We start from the raw sequence: 27127 nt of genomic DNA, 5'->3' as shown, positions 1-27127 counted from the left end.
ACATATACAATCAAGTACTTAGCAGTGCTCTCGCAAAAGGACACAAGCCAAATAAAGATAACTTTTACTAAAATTAATTTTATTGATCCTCTACAAATGTATTGTGCACCCAGAGCAAAAAGAATATATATATATATATATATATCTTAATGTGGATACTGACAAACCATTTTGTTTCATCCAGCATGCTTACAGGTACTACTCAATCGCAGTTTACATACTAAGCAATGGGTTTAATTTACTCTGTACTTCAGTCACCATATTGTGAAATAAAGCCATTCAGAAAGTATACAAAACCAGAATGTTTCACAAACAAGTTTTATTATGTTCCGTACAAGTTATGTAAGACTACATAGCTAACAGGTACAATTCAAATTATAATGGCTGGTAACACAAAGGTTACATGGATTAGAGTAAGTTTCTTCAAGCTATTAAAATTCCTATCTTAAACACTCTAATCAATATCTGTCAAAGTCTTCACTCGCTGCCCATTCCCAGAAAATAAAAAAGTTAACTGCTCAGTTACTAGCAAAGGTCACGAGTGGAAGTCACTGTGTACTGTCAAGTAGCCAGTCAGTCAGCTGATGTGTCATGTCATTTGTCCCCACTCTGCAGAAACAAAAACATTTATAAAAGAGTGCTGTGAAAATGTAAAAAGCATCGGTTAACAAGGAATAAAAGTCTACAGGTACAGTACAAATTATGTTCCAGGAAATCCCCTGATGAAAATTAGATGATTTAACTTTTTCTATAAATTATATACTCAAGACATTTAAAATGTGTCTACTATTAATACCAGGCTTCCCTATAAGGCTCCAGGTTGTTTTGCCAATCCTTTACCCTGGAGGAAAAAAATGCTGAAAGCAAAAAAGTCTTTTTGGCAATTTAGTTCTGGGAATATTCATTAGTGCATTGGCAGTTGAGTTGCCAGTTTTATACCTGTATACAAAATAAGAGTTAATTGACACTAAAGGAAAAGGACTCTGTCTTAAGAATATGGTAAATTTTATTGTACATTTTTACACCATTGATGTGTTTATTAAAAAAAAGTCACTAAAACATTTTGTAATGCAGTGCAACATGTAAAAACAAGACTAATTTGTGGAATTAGTCAAATAAATACGAGTTTTAGATGCTAGAAAAAAAACTAAGCATTCCTTCAAGATTTATATTTTAAACAAAAAGTTGCAAAATAGTTCAGCTTTCTAATTAAACTATCAGGCAGCAAAGATGCTTACTGAGCTTATACAAATCTTGCATGTGCGTGGACGGAAAATATAGCGTAAATCTCCCCCTTGCCTTACAGTAATTGGAAAATAATCAGTTGGTGGGTTTTTAGAAGAACTCGAATAAAGAGAATGATGGTCAACAGATTGCACCAATTGCCCCATACACTCATCCTTAAATATTGAAGAATCCCATCACCATTATAAATTTCAAATAGTAATTTCAGAATGTCTTTAATAGTAGCACACTTTTAGGTATACTATGTAAAAATTGTGGTAAACTTTACAGCATCCAGTTTAAAATGCTACCCAAAGACATCAAAATTTCAGTAGGTCATTGGCAGATTGTCAAAAAGAATCTACAGTACAGTGAATGCATACCAAAAATTATTCTGTATAATCTATAAGCTAAACACTCATATTTCAATATAATAAAAATGAAAGAAACTGCAATGTTTATTTATATCCTTAACTGGAAGTGAAGAGTTTTGTTGGCAGGACATGAATTTGCCACACTGAAAAGAGACACTATTAAAAATGTTAAATCAAATTAATGGAAGACTTCAGACAGCAACACAAGGGTAGATGCTGGCAAAACAAAGTTTTGGTTTTGCACCCAATTACAGCAATGAGAACTTCCAAAATCAGGTATGTATCGAGCAGAAATCTTGTTGCATTATCCCAATAATGTGCCAAGACCAATTTCAGAGGAACGTCCCTACCATATACCAGTATTCTACTCTCTTCAATCTTAATCACAGAACAAACTTGGTGCCTTTTTGCATCAAACCGGAGACTGGCAGTTCATAGAAGTCTGACTAGATCTAAAATAAGAATGCCTGGGCCATTTTCACTTTGGACTCCATAGCCACGAGTGTTATTTTCTTTAATCCCATTTGTCTGGGCTGAATGCCAACCTAGATACAACATGTAATCACAAAATATTGGCCCATAATTTGTTTAAATAATGGAGAGCCTAATAGCACTCGGCGTTATTTATGCATAAATGCATGGTTAAATGCAGAAATCCAAAAGGTGTGCCACTCTGCCATTAGCTTCATGGAAACAGCATCTCAATGATTGCCTAATCGTTGTGCAGCGTGAAGATGTGGTACTTGCATGCTATATACAAACTAAACTCACAACAAAAAGTTAATTCTTGTCCATTTCAGTCTAAGTACCCTTTCAACAACACGATAATTGTTAATTGCAGCCTGTCAACCTCTCTGGCACTGAAAAATAACTATTACAAATATGGAGCCTCAGTCCTTCAAGTTTTAATTGTTGGAGGTATTAAAAATGTAAAAAAAAAACTTTAAATTCTTACTTTTCCATTCTTTTTCTTGGTCTTTCTTTCCCTCGTTTTACTTGATTTGACAAAGAAATCACTCATTCTAACTTACATTTCCTTCTCAGTCCTTGCGCTAAGTTCACAAACCTTCAGTCTGATTAGTTAAGGAGATACACAGTTACTGATCCTGTCCACTCACATCCCCGATGCCAGGTGTTGCTTGCTGCCCCATTATCAGCTCATACTTTCAGCAAATTGCCATGCAAAAGTTAAAAACCTTAACACGCACGGGCAAATCTAATGGCAGACGCTGTTAGATGCCCTGTCACAGCAAATTATGGCCCACAGTATCATTCAGTTCTGTAAATCAAGTTTAAAAATAAAGCTTACCTTTGGACAATCTTTTGTGGATATTCTTAGTGTGTTCGCTGCCGTTTGTGCGACTCTTCTCTTGGAGGATCAGCTAACATTACTTTGAGCTTGATACCATTAACAACCTTCCCATGCAAGGCTTCCATGGCATTAGTAGCACTGTGCCTTTCAGCATATTTAACATAGCCAATGTTACGCCCTGGCACCAAGTACACTTCAATGAGGTTCCCAAAACGACTAGGAAAAAACATTAGTATATGAAAAAAAAAAGTAAACTTCAATTTCTAAGAAAAACAAATCATGTACAAGTGTGCATACAAGATCAGTTGACTGCCAATCTAATTTCATGCATTTATTAGTAATTTAAAATGTTACAAAGTTCAAATACAACATTTAGAGCAAGAGGTACTTCATTACAAGTGAAAACTGGAAAATCCTAAAAACAGTGAAGCTTTTGAGAGATTAATTTGGGCATCAGAAGTATGGTGACAAGTAACATAGAAAATGCACATATCATTGACTTGGTTCAACGGTTAATGAAGGTTTAAAAATTGTCGTAATTTTAACTATATACAACTGTAAGGAAAACATACGAACAGGAGAGCGCGATAATTTGGCTCATTAAGCCTCTCCACAATTTACTCCCCATAACAGCTCTAATCAATTCAAATTCTTACCCCCCCCACCTCATAACCGTCACTACTCTAACTCTGTTTTAAAAAAAACTTTGCATCCATGATCTTCTGGAGCAATGTTCCACAATCCCAACCCTTTTTGTGAACAAATTTTTCCTGGTTTCATTCTTTAATTGATATGTCTTGCTCTGGACTCCTCCAGTGGAGGGAAGAGCCATGCCCTACCTAGCTCTTCATTAGTTTAAACACGACAATTAAAATCACCCTTTAACCTTGTCTTCAACTTATTTCCATTCAAAACATCACCATGACAACTTCTTTCATGGTCAGAACAATCTTAAGATTAAGAGTTCAGCACAATATTCCAAATTATGCTTTACCAGTACTCAAAACGCGAGTCAGCTTTTAAATGACATATGCACCTGAAGCCCTAAATCATTTTGCACGTCTGCTCCGCAAGCATTTCCCGATTAGATCACATTTGATACTTGTATCCTCTCATACTTTGTTACATTAACGTGCATCTACCATCATTCTACCCACTCACTTAATGTCCTTTTTTCATTTTTCTGCTCTCCTTCACAATTCACATTTCCTAACAATACCATTTGCAAAGGGAAAAGTAATAAGAAATCTGAACATTGATCTTTTCAGACTAACAGTGAACTGAGTAGCAAAAAAAAAAACATATCTAAGCAATTTTAAGGCACTTCAAAAGTCTAAAACAATTCCTTACCAGAACAGATCCTCCAATACATCAAGGGGCAGAACAGTTGGATTGAATACCACAAAGAGTCTCTCTCTGACAGTACTATCAGAAGCAGCAAAGTTTTGAGCTGCAGGTATAGAAAAGTCAACCTGCAACCGAGACATCTGTGTATTACTGCTTCCTCCAAAACCCTGCAACAAATTTTAGTCACAAGTTATATTTTTGTTTTATTTTCTTACTGTTCTCCTACATAGTATTTAATCTATACTTAATCTGCAGTATATACGATACTGGCAACATCTAAACTGGTGTCCAGAAATTTCTACATACCAAAATTTTTCAAATAAAAAAATCTTGTCCAGTCCACACTACTTAAAACATGTTTAAAAAAGGCAGTTGCTTATATCAGCTTAAAAGTGATACCCATTATTTATTTGCATTAATACCAATTTTAAACTTGCATGTTACAGTGTCTCAAGTGCTTCATTTATTTCAACAGAACAGGTGCTCAGTCTTTGTTAATTCACGTCTGCACAATGCTAAAATCAGCCAAGCATGTACTGTTTGATTACGTTGTCTACTACAAGCACGTAAAAGTGTCTCTCAAGTCAAGCCGAAAGCTCCGGCAGCATCAAGTTAGAGGTGTTAGAGATCCAGCAAGCCAAAGTTTTACTAATATGTTTGTATTTATCTACACACGTCAGAAGTAGTTCATGGTCTTAAATAATGGTATTGCTGCTTTACTGTTTTTCCTTCATAATAATCCTAAGATCTATATAAAACTTCATTAAAAAGTACAATTTTATACAGGTCTTATAAAGGCAAATCGTGTTTGACAAACTGATTGATTTGAGTTCTTCGACGAAGTTACGGATAGGGTGAATGAAGGTAGTGCTGTTGATTTGAATGTGAACTTCTGAAAGGTGTTTGATAAAATACCACAGAATAGACTAGTTAGCAAAACATGGGATTAAATGGGCAGTACTGCATTGATACAAAATTGGTTAAACATCAGAGAAAAGTTATGAACAGTTGTCTTCAGACTAGAGGGAAGTGTGAAATTGTGGCCCCAAAGAGATCAGGACTGGGACCACTACTCTTTTTGATGTATACTAATGGCCTGGACTTGGGTATACAGGGCATACTTTCAAAGCTGCAGATGACAATGTAGCAACGAAGGAACTGATAATGTGTGGTAGGAAGGGAAGATTGGAGGGAAGCAAAACTGTTGTAAGCCAAATTAGAAGACAGACAGCTCAGGCAAGCATCAAATAGGACCAAAATGCGGAATAATATTCAAAAGACAAAGTTAAGGGCACTCTATCTGAATGCATGCAGCATTAGCACAAAGAGAGATAAATGGGTATGATTTATATGCCACCACAAGACATCGTCACAGGGGGAGCAAGACTGGGAAATGAATACTCCAGGATATGCATCATTTAGGAACATAGGAGCAGGAATAGGCCATTCAGCCATCGAGCCTGCCCTACCATTCAATATGATCATGGCTGATCATCCACTTCAATGCCTTTTTCCCCACAATATCATCATATCCCCTTATGTCATTTGTATTTAGAAATCTGTCAATCTCTGCTTTAAACATACTCAATGACTGAGCTTCCAGAGCCCTCTGGGGAAGAGAATTCCAAAGATTCACAACCCTCTGAGTAAAGAAATTTCTCCTCACCTCTGTCCTAAGTGGCTCCCCCTTACTTTAAAATTGTGCCCCCTGGTTCCTGACTCTCCAACCAGCGGAAACATCTTAGCTGCATCTACCCTGTCTATCCCTTTATGTACGTTGTAGGTTTCAATGAGATCACCTCTCATTCTTTGAAATTCTAGAGAATACAGGCCCAGTTTCCCCAAACTCTCTTCAAAAGGACAGTCCCACCATCCTGGGAACAAGTCTGGTGAACCTTCGTTGCACTCCCTCTATGGCAATAATATCCTTCCTAAGGTAAGGAGGCCAAACCTGCACATAGTACTCCAGGTGCTGTCTAACCAAGTTCTATACAACTGAAGCACTACTCCTGTACTCAAATCCTCTTGCGATAAAGGCCAACATACCATTAGCCTTAATTGCTTGCTGCACCTGCATGTCAGCTTTCAGCGACTTATTGACAAGGACACGCAGGCCCATTTATACATCTACACTTTCTAATCGCTTACCATTTAAGAAATACTCTGCGCATCTGTCCCTCCTACCAAAGTGGACAACCTCACATTTTTCCACATTATATTCCATCTGCCATATTCTTGCCCACTCACTAAGTCTGTCCAAATTCCCTTGAAGCCACTTTGCATCTTCCTCACAACACGCATTCCCACCTTGTTTTGTGTCATCTGCGAACTTGGAAATACCACATTTGGACCCCACATCCAAATCATTGATATAAATTGCGAACAGCTGGGGCCCAAGCACTGATCCCTGCAGTACCTCACTAGTCACAGCCTCCCAATGCGAGAATGACCCATTTATTCCTACTCTCTGCTTTCTCTTTGTTAACCAATCCTTAATCCATGCCAAAGACTTGCAGGTTGGTAGGCAAATTGGCCATTATAAATTGCCCCTAGTATAGGTCGGTGGTAGGGAAATATAGGGACAGGTGGGGATGTGGTAGGAATATGAAATTAGTGTAGGATTAGTGTAAATGGGTGGTTGATGGTCGGCACAGACTCAGTGGGCCGAAGGGCCTGTTTCAGTGCTGTATCTCTGAACTGAACTGAACATTACCTCCAATCCCATGTGCTTCAATTTTGCTAGCCACCCTCCTGTGGGGGACTTTATCAAAAGCCTTCTGAAAATCCAGGTATACCACGTCCACCAACTTGCCTTTATCATTTCCGTTAGTAACATCCTCAAAAAACTCCAACAGGTTCATCAAACATGATTCCCCATGCATAAATTCATGTTGACAATGCCCAATCAGATCATTATTATCCAAGTGTCCAATTATCACATCCTTTAGAATAGATTCTAGCATTTTCCCAACTACTGATGCAAGGCTAACAGGTCTGTAATTCCCAGTTTTCTCTCTCCCTCCCTTCTTAAATAGCGGGATGACATTTGCTACCTTCCAATCTGCAGGAACTGCTCCAGGATCTATAGAATTTTGGAAGATGATCACCAATGCATCCACCATCTCCCAAGCTACCTCTTTCAACACTCTGGGATGTAGAATATCAGGCTCTGGGAACTTATCAACCTTCAGCCCCATTAATTTCTCCAATACAACCTTCTTACTAATATTAATTTCCTTCAATTCCTCATTCCCCCCAATCCTTTGGATCTCTAATTCAGGGAGATTTCTTGTATCTTCCTCAGAGCAGACACAAAGTAATCATTTAGCTTCTCTGCCATTTCTCTATTCCCCATTATAAATTCTCCTGACTGTCTGTAATGGATCTACATTTGTCATAGCCAAGCATTTCCTTTTTACATACTTATAGGAGCTTTTACAGTCTGTTTTTATATTTTTTGCTAGCTTACATTCATATTCTATTCTCCCTTTCTTTATCAGTTCCTTCGTCGTCCTTTGCTGTATTCTAAAATCCTCCCAATCCTCAGGTTTACTGCTATTTCTGACAACTTTATAGATCTTTTCTTTTAATCTTATACAATCCCTAACTTCCTTTGTTAGCCACAGTTGACTGCCTTTACTTTTGGGGTTTTTGTGCCTTGAAGGAATGTATAGTTGCTGTAAACTACATAATATTTGTTTAAAGACTATCCATTGCCTATGTACTGTCATACCTTTTAATATATTTTCCCAATCCACCTCAGCCAATTTGCCCCTCATACCTTCATAATTTCCTTTGTTCAAATTTGATACCCTGGTTTCAGATTGACCTACTTCACTTTCAAACATAATGTAAAATTCTATCATATTATGGTCACTCATCTCGAAAGGGTCTTTTACAACAAGATTATTAAATAGCCCTTTCTCATTACATAATACTAGATCTAAACTAGCCTGTTCTCTAGTTGGTTCCTCAACATACTGTTCTAGAAAACCATCCCGAACACACTCCAGAAATTTGTCCTCCACAGCATTAGTGCTCATTAGTTATACTCAGTCTATGTGCAGATTGAAGTCACCCATGATTACTGTATTAACCATGCTACATGCCTCTCTAATCTCCTGATTAACGCCATGCCCCACACTAACCACTACTGTGTGGTGGCCTATAAACAACTCCTACCAATGTTTGTTGCCCCTTGCTGTTTCTTAGCTCCACCCAAACAGATTCCACGTTTTGTTCTTCCGATCTGAAATCCTCCTTTATTAATGTACTGATCCCATCCCTCATTATCAGCACAGTACCACCTCCTTTTCCTTTATGCCTGTCCTTCCTAAATGTCGAATATCCTTGAATATTCAGTTCCCAGTCCTGGTCACCCTGTAGCCACGTTTCCATTATGGCAAGTAGATCATACCCATTTACCTCTATTTGGGCCTGTAAATCATCTACTTTGTTGCGAATGCTGTGTGCATTCAGGTAGAGTGTCCTTAACCTTGTCGTCTTGACTTCTGCATTCCAAGCCTAGTTGATGCTCGCCTTTGTTTCGCCTGCCTTCTAATGTCACTTGCTACTTTTATACCTCCTGTTACCAGCTTTACTCCCTTCCAATTTGAGCTACCACTCAGGTTCCCATCCCCGACAAGCTAACTTAAATCCTCCCCAACAGCACTAGCAAATGTCCCAGCGAGGATGTTAGTTCCGGTCCTGTCAAGGTGTAGCCTATCCATCTTGTACAGGTCCCACCTGCCCCAGCACCAGTCCCAATGCCACAGAATTGTCTCCCTCCTACACCAATTCTCCAGCCACATGTTCAATCGATCAATTCTCCTATTCCTATGCTCACTAGCACGTGGGACTGGGAGTAATCCTGAGATTACTGCTTTGGAGATCCTGCTTTTTAATTTCCTTCCTAACTCCCTAAAACCTGCTTTCAGGACCTGATCCCTCTTCCTACCTATGTCACTGGTACCAATGTTGACCATGACCTCTGGCTGTTCACCCTCCCCCAGGAGGATATCTTGCAGCCACTCCATGACATCCTTGACCCTGGCACCAGGGAGGCAACACACCATCCTGCAGTCACGTTTACTGCCGCAGAAACACCTGTCTGATCCCCTATCAAATCCCCTATCACTATTGCTCTTCCACGCTTCTTCCTCCCGTCCTGTGCAGCTGAGCCACCTGTGCTACCACAGACTTTGCTCTGGCTGCACTCGCCCATGGAACCATTGCTCTCACCAGTATCCAAAATGGAAAACCAATTAGCAAGCAAGATAGACACAGGGGACTCCTGCACTGCCTGCCTGGTTCTCTTAGACTGCTTGGCCCTTACCCATTCCCTCTCTGCCTGCACGCTCTTAATCTGCGGTGTGACCGCCTCTCGAAACGTGCTTTCCACATAGTCCTCTGCCTCGCAGATGCACAACAGTGACTCCAGTCGCTGCTAGAGTTCTGAAAACCGGAGCTCAAGCTTCTGCAACTGGTGACATTTCCTGCATATGTTTGTCAAGGACACGTGACGCGACCATGAATTCCCACATAACGCAGGACATACATTCCACTTGGCCGAGCTGATCTGCCATAGTGTAACTTTAAAAACTTATAACAATGATAAGTGAAATAACTTGCCAGTTACTCACCAATCAACGTCTTGCCCTGTACCAGAGGGAGGCTGCTACTGGAGGCTGAAAAAAGGTAGAAGAAAGAAAGGAGCCCCTCCCTCACCAAACTCCCACTTTACACTCTGTGCACTCAAATTTATTTACTTAATTTATAGTTTTTCTCCTTACCGAACTCCCTCAATTACCAAACTCCCTTAACACTCTGTGCCCTCCAGCAACACTCAATGCAGACAAACAGCACTGAGAGTCCCATGAATTTATACTCTGAAAACAATGCTGTGGCAGCTCTGTTAGAGCTCAGAAACCAGTCTAAGCTGGCTACCTAATTAACTAGCTACAGCTACTCTCAGAGTGTTAGCATACCCCTGTTTAAAAGTGGAAGGAAAGGCAAAAGGAAAAGGTGTGGTAGGACTCTTAATAAGGGACAAGCTCAGTACATTAGTGAGAGAGGATCTTAGTAAAGGATGTAATGGAGTAATGGAGCTAAGAAACAGCAAGCGCAGCAAACATTGGAGGGAGCTGTTTATAGCCCCAACAGTTGTGATAATGTTGGACACGGTATAAATCAGGAATTTAGAGTTGCATGTAATATGGGTAATACAGTAATAACGGGCATCTTCAACTGGGTAAACCTAATCAAAACTAATGGTGTGGCGGATGAATTCCTGAACTGCGTGCGAGATGAGTTTCTGGAGCAGTACATTGAAGAACCAATGAGGGATCGGGCTACTTTAAACTAGTATTATGTAATGAGAAAGGGCTAATTAATAACCTTGCTGTAAAGGAGCTTTTGGGAAATAGTGACCATAATAATAGAATTTAACATCAAGTTTGAAAGTGATATAGCTCATTCTGAAACTAGGGTCTTAAATCTGAACAAAGGAACCTATTAAGGTATGAGAGGCAAGGTGGCTATGGTGGCTATGGTGGATTGGGGAAAATACACTAAAAGATTTGACAGTAGACAGTTAATGGTTAGCATTTAAAGTATTATTATTACATGGTCTACAATAAATATACATTGCTGTTGGGTTTTTGTGTCTTAGAAGATGAATCAACCGTGGTTAACAAAAGAAGTTAAAGATTGCATAGAATCAAAGGAAACGGCTTATAAAGTTGCTAGAAAAAGTGGTAAGCCTGAGATTGGAAGGAATTTAGAATCCAGCAAAGGATGACCAAGAAACTGATAAAGGGAAAAGAGGATATGAATGCAAGCTAGCAAGAAACATAGAGGTGGACTGTAAAAGCTTCTTTAGGAATGTGGAAAGGAAAAGATTAGCAAAGACAAATCTGCGCCCATTACAGGCGGAGACAGGAGAATTTATAATGGAGAATAGGGAAATGGAGGAGAAACGGAACAGTTACTTTCTGTCTGTCTTCATGGAGGAAGATAGAGAAAATCTCCCAGAAATACTAGGGAACCCCAAGAGATGTGAAAATGAAGAACTGAAAGAAATTGTTATTAATAAAGAGGTAGTATGCGAAAAATTAACTGGAATGAAGGTTGATAAATCTACATCCCAGAGCGTTGAAGGAGTGGCTATAGAGATAGTGGATGCATTCGTGGTTATCTTTCAAAATTCTATAGCTTCTGAAAAGGTTCCTGCAGACTGGAAAGTAGCAAATGTAACAAAAGTAGCAAAATCTAAGAAAGGAGAGAGAGAAAACAGGGGACTACAGACCTGTTAGTTCGACGTCAGTAGTAGGGAAAATGTTAGAATCCATTATAAAGGATGTAATAACTATTCACTTAGAAAATAATGATATGATTGGTCAGAGTCAACATGGGTGTTTGAGATGGAAATCATGTTTGACAAACCTGTTGGGAGTTTTTTTTTTTGAGGATGTTACTTGTAGCATAAAGGAGAACCAGTGGATGTGGTGTACTTGGATTTTCAGAAGGCTTTTGATAAAAGGTCCCACACAGGTGGTTAGTAAGCAAAATTAGAGCACATCGGATTGGGATGGATACTGGTATGGATTGAGAATTGGTTAACAGACAGAAAACACAGAGTAGGAATAAACGGGTCATTCTCAGGATGGCAGGTTGTTATTAATGGGGTACCGCAAAGATCTGTGCTGGGGCCACAGCTGTTCACAATCTATATAAAATTATTTGGATGTGGGGAACCAAATATAATATTTCCAAATTTTCTGATGACACAAAACTAGGTGGGAATACAAGTTGTGAGCAGGATGTAAGGAGGGTTCAAACGGATTTGGACAGGCTAAGTGAAATGGCAAGAACATGGCAGATGGAATATAATGTGAATAAGTGCGAAGTGATTCACTTTGGTAGAAAAAAAACCCAGAAAGACAGTATTTCTTAAATAGTGAGATGTTGGGAAGTGTTGATGTCCAAAGGGACCTGGGTGTCCTTGTTCATGAGTCACTAAAAGCTAGTATGCAGGTGCAGCAAGCAATTAGGAAGGCAAATGATATGAAGACCTTCATCGAAAGGGGTTTTGAGTACAGGAGTAAAGAAGTCTTGCTGCAATTGTATAGAGCCTTGGTGAGACCACACCTGGAGTACAGTGTAGAGTTTTGGTCTCATCTAAAGAAGGATATACTTGTCTTCGAGGGAGTGCAATGGAGGTTGAACAAACTAATCCCTGGGACGGCAGGATTATCTCATGAGGAGAGATTGAAGAAACTGGGCCAGTATTCTCTAGAGTTTTGAAGAATGAGAGGTGGTCTCATTGAAACTTACAAAATTCTTACAGGGCACGACAGGGTGGATGTAGATAGGATGTTTCCCCTGGCTGGTGAGACTCGAACCAGGGGACGTAGTCTCAGAATAAGGGGCAGGCCATTTAAGACTGAGATGAGGAAGAATTTCTTCACTCAGAGGGTGATGAATCTTAGGAATTCTCTATTCCAGAGGGCTGTTATTGAGCATCTTCAAGACAGAAATCGATGGATATCTGGACACTACTGACATCAAGGGATATTGGGATAGCATGGGAAAGTGGCATTGAGGTAGATGATCAGCCATGATCAAATTGAATGGCAGAGCAGGCTTGACAAGCTGAATGACCTACTCCTGTTCCTATGCTCCTATGACACAAAACTAGGAAATGTAGTGAAAAGTGAAGAACATAGAAACAGACTGGCGAAATGGGCAGACATATGGCAGATGAAAGATAATGCAGACAAGTATGAAGTGATTTGTTTTGGTAGAAAGTTTATATTGCTTTTTCTCATTCTAAGTGGTACAATTTTAAAAAGGGGGTACAGGAACAGTGAGACCTTGGGGTGTAGAGACACAGGTCTTTTAGGGTGGCAGGACAAGTTGAGATAATGCTAAAAAGGCATATGGAATCCTTGGTCTTATAAATAAAGGCATAGAGTACAAAAGCAAGGAAGTTATGCTAAAGCTTTATAACAGCTTAACATTAAATGTGCGTACCTTGAGCTGTTCTACTACAAGAGCGATATCAGTAGAAACATTAGCAACACCAAGCTCTCAGGAAAAAAAAATCAGGAAAGATGAGCGAAAGCTTGATCCAAGAGGTAAGTTATAAGGAGCATCTTAAAAGAGAGACAGATAGAGGCGGATGGGTTTAAGAGAGGAAATTCTACAGTTCAGGGCCAAGGCAGCTGAAAGCACAGCTCTAGTGGTGGAGCGATTAAAATCGGAGATGCACAGGAGACCAGAAATGGAGGAACTCGGAGACCTCAAAAGGCCTCTAGGGCTGAAGGAAGTTATGGAGATAGGAAGGGGCGAGGCTATGGAGGAAATTGAAAACAAAGAGGAAAGGTCACTGATCTGAAAAGTTAACTCTGTTTCTCTCTACACAGATATTGCCTGACCTACTGAGTATTTCCAGCATCTTCATTTTTATTTCACTTACAATGCTTCATTTAATCTTAGAATGGTTACAGCACAGGAGGCCGCCATTTGGTTAATCGTTTCTGTCAGGCAGTGCATTCCAGATCCTAACCACTCGCTGAGTGATAAAGTTTCTCCTCATGTCGCCAATGGTTCTTTTGGCAATCATTTTAAATTGTATCCTCTGGTTCTTGACCCTGTGCCAATGGCAACAGTTTCTCCCTATCCACGCTATCTGGACCCCTCATGATTTTGAATACACCTATTAAATCTCCTCTCAACCTTCTCTTCTCCAAGGAGAACAAACCCATCTTTTCCAATCTATCCATATAACTGAACATCCTCACCCTGGAAGCATTCTCATAAATCTTTTCTGCAACAACTCTAAAACCTGGACATATTCCTATAGTGCAATGCCCAGAATTGGACACAACACTCCAGTTGAGACTGAACTAGTGTTTAATAAGGTTCACCGTAACTTCCTAGCTTTTGTACTCCATGCCTCTCATTATAAAGCTCAGGATCCCGTATGCCTTTTTAAACACTTTCTCAACCTGCCTTGACACCTTCAACGATTTGTGCACGTATACGCTCATGTCTCTCTGTTCTGGCACACACTGGCGGTGGAGTTGCATTGCTGGTTAAAGAGGAAATTAACGCAATAGTGAGGAAGGATATTAGCTCTGACAATGTGGAATCTGTATGGGTAGAGCAGAGAAACACTAAGGGGCAAAAAACGTTAGTGGGGTTTGTACATAGACCCCCAAACTGTAGTGGCGATGTTGGGAATGGCATTAAACAGGAAATTAGAGACGCACATGATAAAGGAATATCTGTAACTATGGGTGACCTCAATCTACATATAGATTGGGCAAATCAAATTAGTCACAATACCATAGAGGAGGAATTCTTGGAGTGTATACGGGATGGTTTTCTGGACCAATACGTTGAGAAACCAACTAGGGAACAGGCCATCCTAGACTGGGTATTGTGTAATGAGAGAGGAATAATTGACAATCTAGTCGTGCGAGACCCCTTGGGGATGAGCGACCATAATATGATAGAATTCTTCATCAAGATGGAGGGTGACATAGTTGATTCTGAGACTAGGGTCCTGAATCTTAATAAAGGAAACTATGGAGGTATGAGGTGCGAGTTGGCTATGATGGATTGGGAAACGTTACTTAAAGGGATGATGGTGGATAGGCAATGGCAAACATTCAAAGAGCACATGGATGAACTGCAACAATTGTTTATTCCTGTCTGGCGCATAAGTAAAAACGGGAAAGGTAGCCAAACCATGGTTTACAAGGGAAATTAGAGATAGCATTAGATCCAAGGAAGAGGCCTATAAATTCACCAGAAAAAAAACAAACAGACCTGAGAATTGGGAGCAGTTTAGAATTCAGCAAAGGAGGACCAAGGGATTGATTAAGAAAGGGAAAATAGAGTATGAGAGCAAGCTTGCGGGGAATATAAAAACTGACTGTAAAGTTTCTATAGGTATGTGAAGAGAAAAAGATTAGTGAAGACAAATGTAGGTCCCTTACTGTCAGAAACAGGGGAATTTATTATGGGGAACAAAGAAATGGCTGACCAACTAAATGCATACTTTGGTTCTGTCTTCGCAAAGGAGGACACAAACAACATACCAGAAATGTTGGGGAACACAGCGTTTAGTGAGAGGGAGGAACTGAAGGAAATCAGTATTAGTACAGAAACGGTGTTGGGGAAATAGATGGGATTGAAGGCCGATAAATCCCAAGGGCCTGATAATCTACATCCAGGTACAGAATACTTAAGGAAGTGGCCCTAGAAATGGTGGATGCATTGGTGGACATCTTTCAAGATTCTATAGACTCTGGAACAGTTCCTACAGATTGGAGGGTAGCTAATGTAACCCCACTATTTAAAAAGGAAGGTAGACAGAAAACAGGGAATTATAGACCAGTCAGCCTGACGTCAGTAGTGGGGAAAATTCTAGAGTCTATCATCAAAGATTTTATAGCAGAGCACTTGGAGAACAGTGGTAGAATCAGACAGAGAGCCAGCATGGATTTACGAAAGGGAAATAATGCTTGACAAATTTACTAGAATTCTTCGAGGATGTAACTAGTAGAGTTGATGAGGGGGAGCCAGTGGATGTGGTTTATTTGGACTTTCAGAAGGCTTTTGACAAAGTCCCACATAAGAGATTAGCGTGTAAAATTAAAGTGCATGGGACTAGAGGTAGTGTATTTCGATGCATAGAAAATTGGTTGGCAGACAGGAAACAAAGGGTAGGAATAAATGGGTCTTTTTCCGAATGGCAGGCAGTGACTAGTGGATTGCTGCAGGGATCAGTGCTAGGACCCCAGCTATTCACAATATATATTAGTGATTTAGATGAGGGAACTAAATGTAATATCCCCAAATTTGCAGATGACAAAACACTGGGTGGGAGGGCAAGTTGTGAAGAGGATGCAAAGAGGCTTCATGGTGATTTGGATAAGTTGAGTGAGTGGGCAAATGCTGGCAGAGGCAGTATAATGTGGATAAATGTGAAGTTATCCACTTTGGTAGCAAAAACAAGGCGGCAGATTATTATCTGAATGCATACTCCCCTCTCTGTTTATAGCCAGAGAGGGGAGACCTGGGTTTTCTCGTACACTAGTCGCTGAAGGTAAGCATGCAGGCGCAACAGGCGGTAAAAAGGGCAAATGATATGTTGGCCTTCATAGCGAGAGATTTCGAGTACAGGAGCAGGGATGTCTTGCTGCAATTATACAGGGCCTTGGTGAGGCCACACCTGGAATATTGAGTGCAGTTTTGGTCTCCTTATCTGAGGAAGGATGTTCTTGCTATAGAGGGAGTGCAGCAAAGGTTTACCAGACTCGGTGGGCCGAAGGACCTGTTTCAGTGCTGTATCTCTAATCTAAAATCTAATCAGACTGATTCCAGGGATGGTGGGACTGACGTATGAGGAGAGATTGAGTCAGTTAGGATTATATTTGCTGGAGTTCAGAACAGTGAGGGGGGATCTCTTAGAAACTTACAAAATTCTAACAGGACTTGATAGGGTAGACGCAGGAAGGATGTTCCTGATGGTGGGGGGAGTCCAGAACCAGGGGTCATAATCTAAGGATACAGGGTAAACCTTTCAGGACTGAGATGAGGAGAAATTTCTTCACCCAGAGAGTAGTGAGCCTGTGGAATTCACTACCACAGAAAGCAGTTGATGCCAAAACATTGTATGTTTTCAAGAAGGAGTTAGATATAGCTCTTGGGGCGAAAAGGATCAAAGGATATGGGGGGAACGGGAACAGGTTACTGAGTTGAAGGATCAGCCATGATCATAATGAATAGCGGAGCAGGCTCGAAGGGCTGAATGGCCTACTCCTATTTTCCATGCTTCTATGCTTGTACCCAAACCATCTCCTCTTTAAAGGCATTGTTCTGGTACAGTTTTACCTCAGGATAAGAGATAGGCCATTTTGGACTGAGATTAGGAAGAATTTCTTCAAAGAGGGTGGTGACTCTTTAGAATTCTCTACCTCACGGGCTGTGGAGCTCAGTCATTGAGTATATTCAAAACAAAATCCATAGATTACTAGATATTGAAGATGTCAAGGGATATGGGGATAGTGCAGGAAAATGGCATTGAGGTAGATCAGCCACGATCTGGCTGAATGCTGGAGGAGGCTCAAGGGCCATGGCCTACTACTCCTATTTCTTATATTCCTGCCAATCTTTGATTCCAATTTACCTGGGACAGATCCATTCTCACCCCACTGAAATTGGCTTTCCAACAATTAAGTATTTTTATTCTCCATTGCTCCTTGTCCTTTTTCATAACTAACCTAAACCTTATACTATAATCACTGTTCCCTAAATGTTCCCTACTGACACTTGACATACCTCAATAAGATTTTTTCTCCAAGATATGTAATGTGGTGCTCATCTGCCGTTAAGTCTGACAAACGTTATACTGGCCATTAGATATAGTGAGCAAATTGGGTTTGCCTGAACACACCTGCTGCAAGCTGTCAGGACTGCAGAGAACTTCAGAATACAGGTCTATGATGTGTGCATTGCAGAACAAGGGGTTTTTAAATAATCTGTTCCAAACAAACAAACGTGTGGTGCCGGTATAACCTTCTGCACTATACATAAAGTCACTGACTATCCACAGGTCAGGCCGATACTGTTTTAGCTACATGCAATAATTTTAGCAGAAAACACCTTCTACACACTCATACAATACAGGCAAATGTACTTCACGTGTATATTTACTTAACATCTACCACTATCCTGCAACCAAGTAAAGCAGTGAATGATCACTATCATTTTACCCTTGTACCAACAAACACATAAGTACACAGATCATCTTCCCAATAATGGCGTCTATCACTCATTTTCTATTTACTAATGAAATGCCATTTGTCACATCAGGATTCCCAATTAGCCATACATCGCTAATGGCTAGCATATCAGATAACAGAGTTAAAAGAAAATCACACCAAGTGATTACAAAATAAAACCCAAAACACTTCAAAGACAGAGTATAGATCATATTTTGACATAAGCAGATATCCGACACTAAACTCCTCCCAGCTTCAAAAAGCTCTTCTGTGACAGAATATTAATAAGGTTTAGAGTTTTCAGTAAAATAATTTTGCCTGCCAATAAGTACAGGTACAGTGTTGGACAGAATACTGAACGTAGATTAGTTGATCAGTAATTTTTATGGCTAGAGGGCTGTGCCAGTAAATTAAAAAAAAAAACATTTTGTTAAACTCAGAAAGGAACCATCTTTGAAAGCAGTACTCACAGGTGAAGCTGGAACTATTTGCTGGCCAACAGGACTGCTACAGGCCAGTGACATCATCTGAGCTGCCACAAGTTGTAAGGCCATCATTCCAACTGGACTAAAACAGAATTGGAAAACGATAACTAAAATAATTTTTACAACGAACATTAGTACAAGATGAGTCAAAAACAAAAAAGCACTCTGGCCAATTTTCTACAGTAGTCTGAAATATACCTACTTTGATCGCCTGTCACCAGCATCATCTTCAATGTAATTGACTCCCAGTCGATTACCAGGTGGATACTCAAATCCATGCAGCTTTTCTTTGGCATATACTGCTGATGCCACATTGTTGTACCGAACAAGAGCATATCCTAAAAAAAAAAAATTGCTTGTAAACATCAATACTCAATGCTTCCCTATTGAGTAGTTATCGCACACTTAAGAGTTATAGCAGTTCTTTTATACATGCAAAGGCCCAACTGATGTTATTTTCTTCTCCACAAAAAAGAAGCCCTCATTACAGCAGTAATCTGTTTAAACTCTGGATCCTCAAACCATTATAGCAACACTTCATAAGTGTGACTTTAATTTTTACATATGAAATACCTGTAGAATTGTAATTCCAATAGTAAATCAGGTTTTTAAATATGAAATGGAAAATCTGATATTTCAACATATATTCTGTTGCACTAATATTTTTTCTATTTTGGTGTAAATGGTCAAAACCTGTACAACTGTGCCATCTACAGGTAAAATAGGCTTTCAATTTTATGTTTACCATGTGATGAAACAATTAAGACTTGTCTTGTACCATTTGACTTCAATTACGAACAGCAAATAATAACTGGGATAAGTTACATAATTGGTACCCAATTTCTAACATGGGGAAAATACAATGAGAACATAACTAAATCTTTTGATACATGCACTCTTAGAAATCTGATCTCTCTGAATGTAGACAAGCACATCAGAATTGTAATGTTTTAACAGCATTAGGTTTCATCTTTTAACCGGTTTAGTTGCTTTCGGATTACTACAAATTATATTCTAATAGGGATTATATTTAAGATTACAGCATTAAAGAGCGGTCTCCAAAATTCTAATAGGAAATTATTCATAGTTCACCAGTTCCTTCAATTTTTCTAGATAGCAACTAAAGTTGATGACAACTGAAAAATTAGATACAAACATTTTCCATAAATGTTTTCTTGGATCCAAATGAGGGAAACTGTAGATAGTCTCCCCTGATTTGATGAACATAACTTGAACAGACCCATTAATCCTTTTTCTGATTCAGACTCACCTGCTGCGCACTCTTGCCTATTTCTGGTCAGAATTCCACTATGGGAATGTTTTCTTTTTATGTCTGAGAAAACTCTTAATAATCTATAGCATGAATAATAGTACACATTCACAGCTTTAAATCTTTCGCCAAAATCACGTTTGTCAACCCAACGGGTGTGTAGTAAGTCAAAATATCATGATCATTAGCATTGCATGCCCAAGTTCAAACTATGTGATGGAACAAAAATATTACTTCCTAAACCAAAATTCAATTGTGGCATGCTAGAAATAGTCCACGTCTAATTCAGCAGCAGGCTTTAGACACATGATCTTCAATATGATAAAATACTAGGACAGTAAAAAGTAGTTTTGCTTCCTCATATCAAAACATTTTTCCATTAAAATATTTTTTACAAAATACCCTCATCCCATTAATATTTACACTTAAGCAAGCTCTTTATAAACCCATAGTTAAGTGTTATAAAATAGATACAATTGTCTTACTACTCAAACAAGTTGATATGGAGAGAATAAGAGATATCTTCTGTAGTGCAAAAGATTTGATTATGATTCAGTATAATCTTAAACTTAAGCTAACTTATTAATATGGTTATGAATATGCAACGGTACATGTGGATTCTGCCACATGAAACAGCCATGTGCCTAATTCATGAAAGATATAGAATAAAGGCTATTTTTCCACTGGAGGAGAGAAAGTACGAATGCAATACAGCAGTGGCAGGCCTTGGGGCAATTAGACAACTCAAAATGCCTGCAAATAATCCCAAGAATCTGCGCATGCACTGGGGGATGGAATGAAGAAATCAGTTTAAAGGGTACTAGCCAATTACCTGTTTTATATTTTTGTACAAGTTCAATAGTACTTGCCTTTGCCATAACCCATATAGGGATCTCTTTGAATTTCACAATATTCCAGTCCTGGGATGATATCAAATAGACTATAAACTTGTTCATGTGAAAGCACTCCTCTAGTAGACACTGAAAGACATGTGGAGATATTTTCTCCACCTCTCATTTCATTTCTTACTTCAGCTCTCATCTCACCACCTCTCATTTCACTTGTCCCAAAGTTGGTAAATTCACCTGCATATAATCAAAAATAAAATAAATAAAGGCAAAACATTCTGAATAAATAACTCACCCTCACTACTAATTAGGGTAAAGCACATAAAATCAGTTAAGTGTGGTATTGCATTTCACAATTACTTAAAAACTACAACGTTAGTGAATAAGTAAACTGATCTGAATGATTGGAATACATTTTGAACATAGTTATTTTAGAAGGTAACTGAAATTAATTGGAGAGGGACAGATCAGATCCCAGAGTGATAAAACAAACAAAGTCTCCAATCATTAAGAAATTACAATATTTTAAGCATATATTCTGCACTCCTTTTTGTAGGTTAATTCTTTCTATAAACCCAGAGCAGTACAATTGTGTGAAGTTTCGATTTTTTTTCAATTTAGTTATAGCTTATTTATAATACAAAACCTTTCCTGAAGCAGTTTCCAAATACTGATTCTCAGCCCTTCTTATATTGCGTGGCAAGTTTTACAGCTGTGACATCAGCTTCAAAACAATTTCATTAATGCAATTTTATGCACGCACCATATTCACAAGAGGTAGGCTTTAACTTCGTATTTATTGCTTATCCAATTTTCCCCTTAATTCTGTACACTTACCAAAAGGAAACATATTTTGACCTCTTGGAGGATCAAATCCTGACCCATAAGACGGTGGTTCTTGCCTGGCCCCACCCACATAGTCATTTTCAGAGTATACAGGCTTGTTTCTCGGTTCAGCAAGTATTGCCTTAAAAGCTGTGCAAAAATGTAGAAATGCATATATTAAGCACAAGACTGGCATAAAGCTCTGCCTGTTTGAGTTTGTTTTCTAATTTCCTGTGAACAAAGAATACTTCCCATCTTACATGAATGGAACACGAGACTTGCAATTATTGTGTACATTTTGTAATACATTTGTGCAATTAATCAGACATTAAGAGTCATTAAAGTGTGGAGACAAAGAATTAGAATCTTAATTTTAGATGTTTACAGTTATACAACTTTTTCTGCACCATGAATTGCCAAGTGCTGGCAGTAATTCCCACACCTATAAGTTTTCTTTCTTATTTTATACACTGTTCAAAAAGGCATCTTTGCCCCAAAATACTGACAGATACCTTCCCCAACTACTTAACATGCGATTTTTATCAGAATATCTTTCGGTTATGAACATTATTATGGTCCACAGTTCCTTCCCAAAATGGGAATGACATGCTTTCAAAAAAGCAGCTTTTTGGTAGTGATTCTCAGTACCGGCTACCAGTGTGAAGCAAATGCAAAACCAGGAAGACTAATGTTGATCACAGTATTCAATATAAGTCTCCATCATTTGATTTTACAATTTTCTCAGCAGTTACAATTTTTTCATCATCAATGTTTACAAGTTCCTTCACATTGTGACCTCAGGACACTTAATAAAACTGGGTCAAATCTTAATCCAGTAATTTTTGTTTTTCCCCACAACATAAAGATACAGATCTCAATAGCTGAATTCCAGTACGGCTTATATTTTGCATTACCAGTGCAAATTATCTTAAAAGCTGTAATCATAATTAATCAGGATTATTAGACAGCTTTTATAATATACCTTCACCAGGACATTGTGGTTAGCTGCTCATATATCACAGCTATCATATTATAAAAGAAAAACCACAATTCTACTACTGTAGTCAATGTCCAACCTTTAGACGTAGCGTGGCATCTGCCTTCAACTCAAGCTCATTCAAAATGGACAATGACAAAATATTCAATAAAAACTTAGATAAATACATATACATACCCCAGTTTTACTACAGTTATTATATTCAGGAATAGTGTGTTTATATCAGAATCTTAAATGATTCTAGTATAAAACTCTGGTACTGGGATTTATTTTCAAAAGTTTAGTTTTGCACACAAAGTCTTACATCGTTCGCAGTTTTCAATGGCCTGAGCAGCCTGAGATGGTTTCAGAAATCTCACATAGCCAAAGCCTTTGCTCTCCCCTGTGCTCTTGTTCTTGATAACACTGCAGTATTCAATATCTCCAAATTCCTAATTTAGATACAAATGGGAACTGAAGTTAGAGTTCAATATTTTATTATAGAAATTACAAATATTTTCATTATTTCTATACTAAAGATCTTCGAGACACAAAATAAGCTTGGAGGGTACAGGATAATATCCTAAACTGTGAAATATCACTGACCAAACACTTTTTAAAAAAAAAAATTATATTGTTTATGTTCTAAGTTTTAATTGGAGATGTGTGTCTCTAGTCATCTCTTTGTTACGTGCAAACACTGTGAATGTCAAGTGGCAAGACAATGGCCGGGATTTTCCGGGCACGGGATGGATTTCAACTTTGGGACCATGTGCAGGTCCCAAACCCACACGGGCGGACAGCAGAACCACGGTGACAATCTTCCCAGTGATAGCCAATCAGAGCCAGCAGAGAGGTGGCTGCTGCAGAGGTGCAAGGAGAACAAAGCAGCACCTCCATTTTGTGGCGCCCTCAAAGAGGAGGTAAAAAATGTGTTGCTGTGCCAGGACCAGGCAAGTAGGATTCAGCAAATGGAGGGGTTATTCCTCCAGTAGCAGGGCCATGAGGGCTGCCATTACCACCAGGCATCCCCTCCTTGGGCCATAGAGCCGCCAGAAATGAAGGCCAACCCAGCTGCTGCCTGCCTCCAGTCTGCAGGTGGCTAAGAAAATGGTCTGGTGGTGGGACTGCGTCGGGAAGTACTCCCAATACGGCTCTCCAGCATTTTACTGCACCCTCCCCCCACCCCTTAGCCCACCACCCAGGGTCCAGTAAAATTCCGGCCAGTGTACATACATCAATGTTATACATGTGTACTATAGAGTCAGCTGACCAAGACAGAGGGCTTTACTGAGGTGCCCAATAGACTACAAAAGCTGTACATAAAAACATAAGGAGGAAGAGCTAGAATAGATCATTTGACTGCCATTCAATGAGACCATGGTTGATCTTCTACCTCAACTCCACCTTCCCGCACTAACCCCATATCCCTTAATACCCAAAAATCTATCTCTGTCTTGAATATACTCAACAACTGTAACATAATCTGTTCATTTTAACAATGTTTACAATTCATTAACTGGTATTAAGAACATAATTATTCACTTTCAGTAACAGAATTAAGCAGTCACAAGGCAGGAACTTTGCAAAATGCCCTTACAAGTCTCTGAGCAGCGCCAAGCATTAAAAGCAAACAGTACTAATTATTACCACCCCACAAATAATCCAGAATAAATTAGTTTTTTTTAAAGGAAGTGTCATCCTTTCCCCCTCTGAAATTGAAATGTCAAGCATTCAAAATGTTTTAAAACTTCAAAAAATTGCATAATTATATATACCACATGATTACTAATACACCCATCAGTTTGTGTCTCACAACTTTAATCTTAGGAAAAGTTGGAGTCAAGAATCAAGAAAATGAATATACAAGTGTACCTTAAACCTTTCCCTCAGATCATCTTCTGCGTAGGATTTTGGAATCATGACAAAAATCCTAGTCAACTCCTCATCTTCAACATCACGGTGGCTGCCAGATCCTCTAGACTGTGCAATGAAGACCTGTTTATTGTTATTTAAAAAAAAACATTAGACAACCCAAAAAACTAAGACTCAAATTGCTGGAGCAGCACATTACACAGCCAATGCCAGGAACTCCATTTTTTAATCTGGCGTTTTAGATTGTATTGTTTTTGCACTGCAAGTACAAATTGTTAATGGTGTGGCAGCAGCAATGGGGCACCTGGGACTTCAAACATCTGGTCTCCTGAACGAAATGAAATTTACGGATGCAGTGAGATGGAAAAGGAAGTAGGGTATTAGAGACAAATTAGATACAGAAAGAGAAATACTGTGGCAGAGACAGGAAAAAAAAATGGAAATGTAATAAAACCTCTAGGAACAATTTATTAACTGTGGGAGTCAGAATCTACAGTAACATTGTTTCCTTCTGGGCCTCCAATATGGAGTGGCATGTCAGGACCATAAGCCACATCATTAATAGGATCCTCACAATATGAATTACCAGCTCTAAATGGCTATGGTGAGATTAATTCATATTACATAAATCCAGCAATTTCATGACAAGCATTGGGGGACAGCGGGTCGTCTAATGGCTAGAAGGACTTTCCCTCAGTTTTGGCAAGGCAAATGGTGCAAATATTCCAGCCACTTGTAACAAATCAGAACTCATGGCATATATCTTTGTCACAAATTGCTTTTTACAAAAAGCATTACTTCACCAGCAATCTCGGCCTATATAGATTAAAAATAGGAACTATGCATTATACATAAACGTTATGCCTTTATTTGAAAGATTGATTCAAACTAGCACCGCATATCATAAGTAACTAATCTGGATATGTTTATTAGCTTGTACACTTAATATTAAAGGATTTAACGATCAATAACTCAAGTGCATCACTGATTACTTTAGGATAAAGCATATAAATACATAATGTGTGCGTCCTGAGCAAACCATTTCAAATATTGACATCACAAAGCCTCCTGTACGGAGTAAACTTCCAGGTAATAAAGCTTTGAAGTGCCATTTAATATACAATTCTGATCACAGATGTTAAAGAATTACATTTTGGGAATTCTCACTAGATCGCTGATTAAAAATTATTTTGATAAAATTCATTATATACAGATTCACTTGGATCAGAAATCCACCCTTGTTATTTGGCAGCCCTGGCTCCCTGCTGAAAATAACACTTCGATCAAGATCCCGTGAGAATACTTAGTGCTGTTTTTAGTTCTAGCAGTGGCTGTGTGAAATTCTAGTTAAATTAGGCTGTTTAGACATGCAGATCTAATCAAACTAAGCCAAAGGTCACAGAGTACACAGAAAATCATAATACCGGTAACATTTTGGGACTGTTACCTGTATGGCCTACAAAAGATTTTATTTAAATTTAAATTCAATGCAATACAATGTATGTATGTTATTGTGGAAGACCTATATCTGCATAAACAAAAAAAAAAATTGGAATGACTCACTGCAGTCAGTTCCAATTTTCAGGCCCTCCAAGGAAGCACTCCCTGGCACACGAAGTTCAGATTTCAGGAGTTCATGCAGTTGGCTGCCTTAAATCAATCTCTGCTGCTAAATTAAAGGTCTTCTATCTGTCACTAACACTAGAGTAGCTGCTTTTGGTGAGGTAATTGAAATGACATTAATATTTTATTTTATTTAGAGATACAGCACTGAAACAGGCCCTTTGGCCTGAGTCTGTGCCGACCAAGAACCACCCATTTATACTAACCCTACAGTAATCCCATATTCCCTACCACCTACCTACACTAGGGGCAATTTACAATGGCCAATTTACCCATCACCTGCAAGTCTTTGGTGGCAGGAGGAAACCGGAGCACCCGGCAAAAACCCACGCGGTCACAGGGAGAACTTGCAAACTCCGCACAGGCAATACCCAGAATTGAACCCGGGTCCCTGGAGCTGTGAGGCTGCGGTGCTAACCACTGCGCCGCCCTATCAGCTGTGATTAGTACTGTAGTGCCAATCTCAGGAAATGACTTAATAACAATAACAATTTGCAGGTTCCTGTTAGTTACAGGAGAATGGACTCAGTCATTATTGGCTGTACTAGCCTGCGTGAACAAATTGTCTTAAGTCAAATTTATTGCGGGGAATTATACAAGTCTTTGTTCTATGAAAGTCCACGGCTATGATCCCCTGAACATCTGAAAGTCTGTGTATAGTTTGTTGTAACATGTGCCCCTGTGCCTTTTGTTCACCGTGCACCAAAGTTTCCTTCATGTGTGCAGAGTTTTGCTCCTTGTGCTTTCCTTTGTATCCTTTGCTGTTGTAGGACATTTGGCTTGCCCCATGTTGCATTATCATTCTACTCTGAGCTGCAGTGATTCTGGAAAGTCCTTTGCTTTTTTGTGCTGTAAAATTGCACATCCATTTAATTTCTAGTGGAGAGCACGGTGTGTGCATGCATGTTCTTTCTTCAAAATACATGGATCTTAGGTGACCTTCATTTTATGCATTTATTTGGTTCAGATTGTTAATTGTATATTAAATGTTTAAGGGTATTCAGGTGGTGGGCATTAACTGGGAATTCACATATGTTCCTACATATTGGAGCAGACTAAAACAGTGGTTGTTCAGTTTTGAGGTGCAACTTTGTAATGTGTCTCTGCAAATAAAAGCTTATAAGCGTGTGAAGATTAGGCTCCAGTTCTATCCTTCACCACCTAGCTATCTG

General features: G+C 39.1%; 1 protein-coding gene across 3 annotated transcripts in view; it reads right to left on the bottom strand.

The window, feature by feature from the left end:
• Positions 1–27127, bottom strand: part of rbm45 (RNA binding motif protein 45) — a 120180-nt gene that overhangs the window by 72383 nt on the left and 20670 nt on the right. For 2 of the 3 annotated variants that reach the window (XR_010975379.1, XR_010975380.1), the window contains exons 2-9: positions 24333–24455; positions 22783–22909; positions 21494–21631; positions 20678–20893; positions 18741–18876; positions 18524–18620; positions 4261–4424; positions 2908–3126 (exon numbers count right to left, since the gene is read on the bottom strand). Coding sequence is in view for 1 of the 3 variants with exons in the window: in XM_068035499.1 (XP_067891600.1) it covers positions 2934–3126; positions 4261–4424; positions 18524–18620; positions 18741–18876; positions 20678–20893; positions 21494–21631; positions 22783–22909; positions 24333–24455 (1194 nt within the window). In the remaining 2 variants the exon portion in view is untranslated. Of the gene's footprint in view, positions 1–304; positions 610–2907; positions 3127–4260; positions 4425–18523; positions 18621–18740; positions 18877–20677; positions 20894–21493; positions 21632–22782; positions 22910–24332; positions 24456–27127 lie in introns of those variants that run through there. The other variant, XM_068035499.1, reaches the window with a different exon arrangement.

The sequence above is a fragment of the Heterodontus francisci genome, chromosome 7 (genome assembly GCF_036365525.1).
Source record: "Heterodontus francisci isolate sHetFra1 chromosome 7, sHetFra1.hap1, whole genome shotgun sequence".
Classification (NCBI taxonomy): domain Eukaryota; kingdom Metazoa; phylum Chordata; class Chondrichthyes; order Heterodontiformes; family Heterodontidae; genus Heterodontus; species Heterodontus francisci.
Note: the sequence above shows the minus strand (reverse complement) of the source record. Positions and strands in the feature narration are given on the sequence as shown.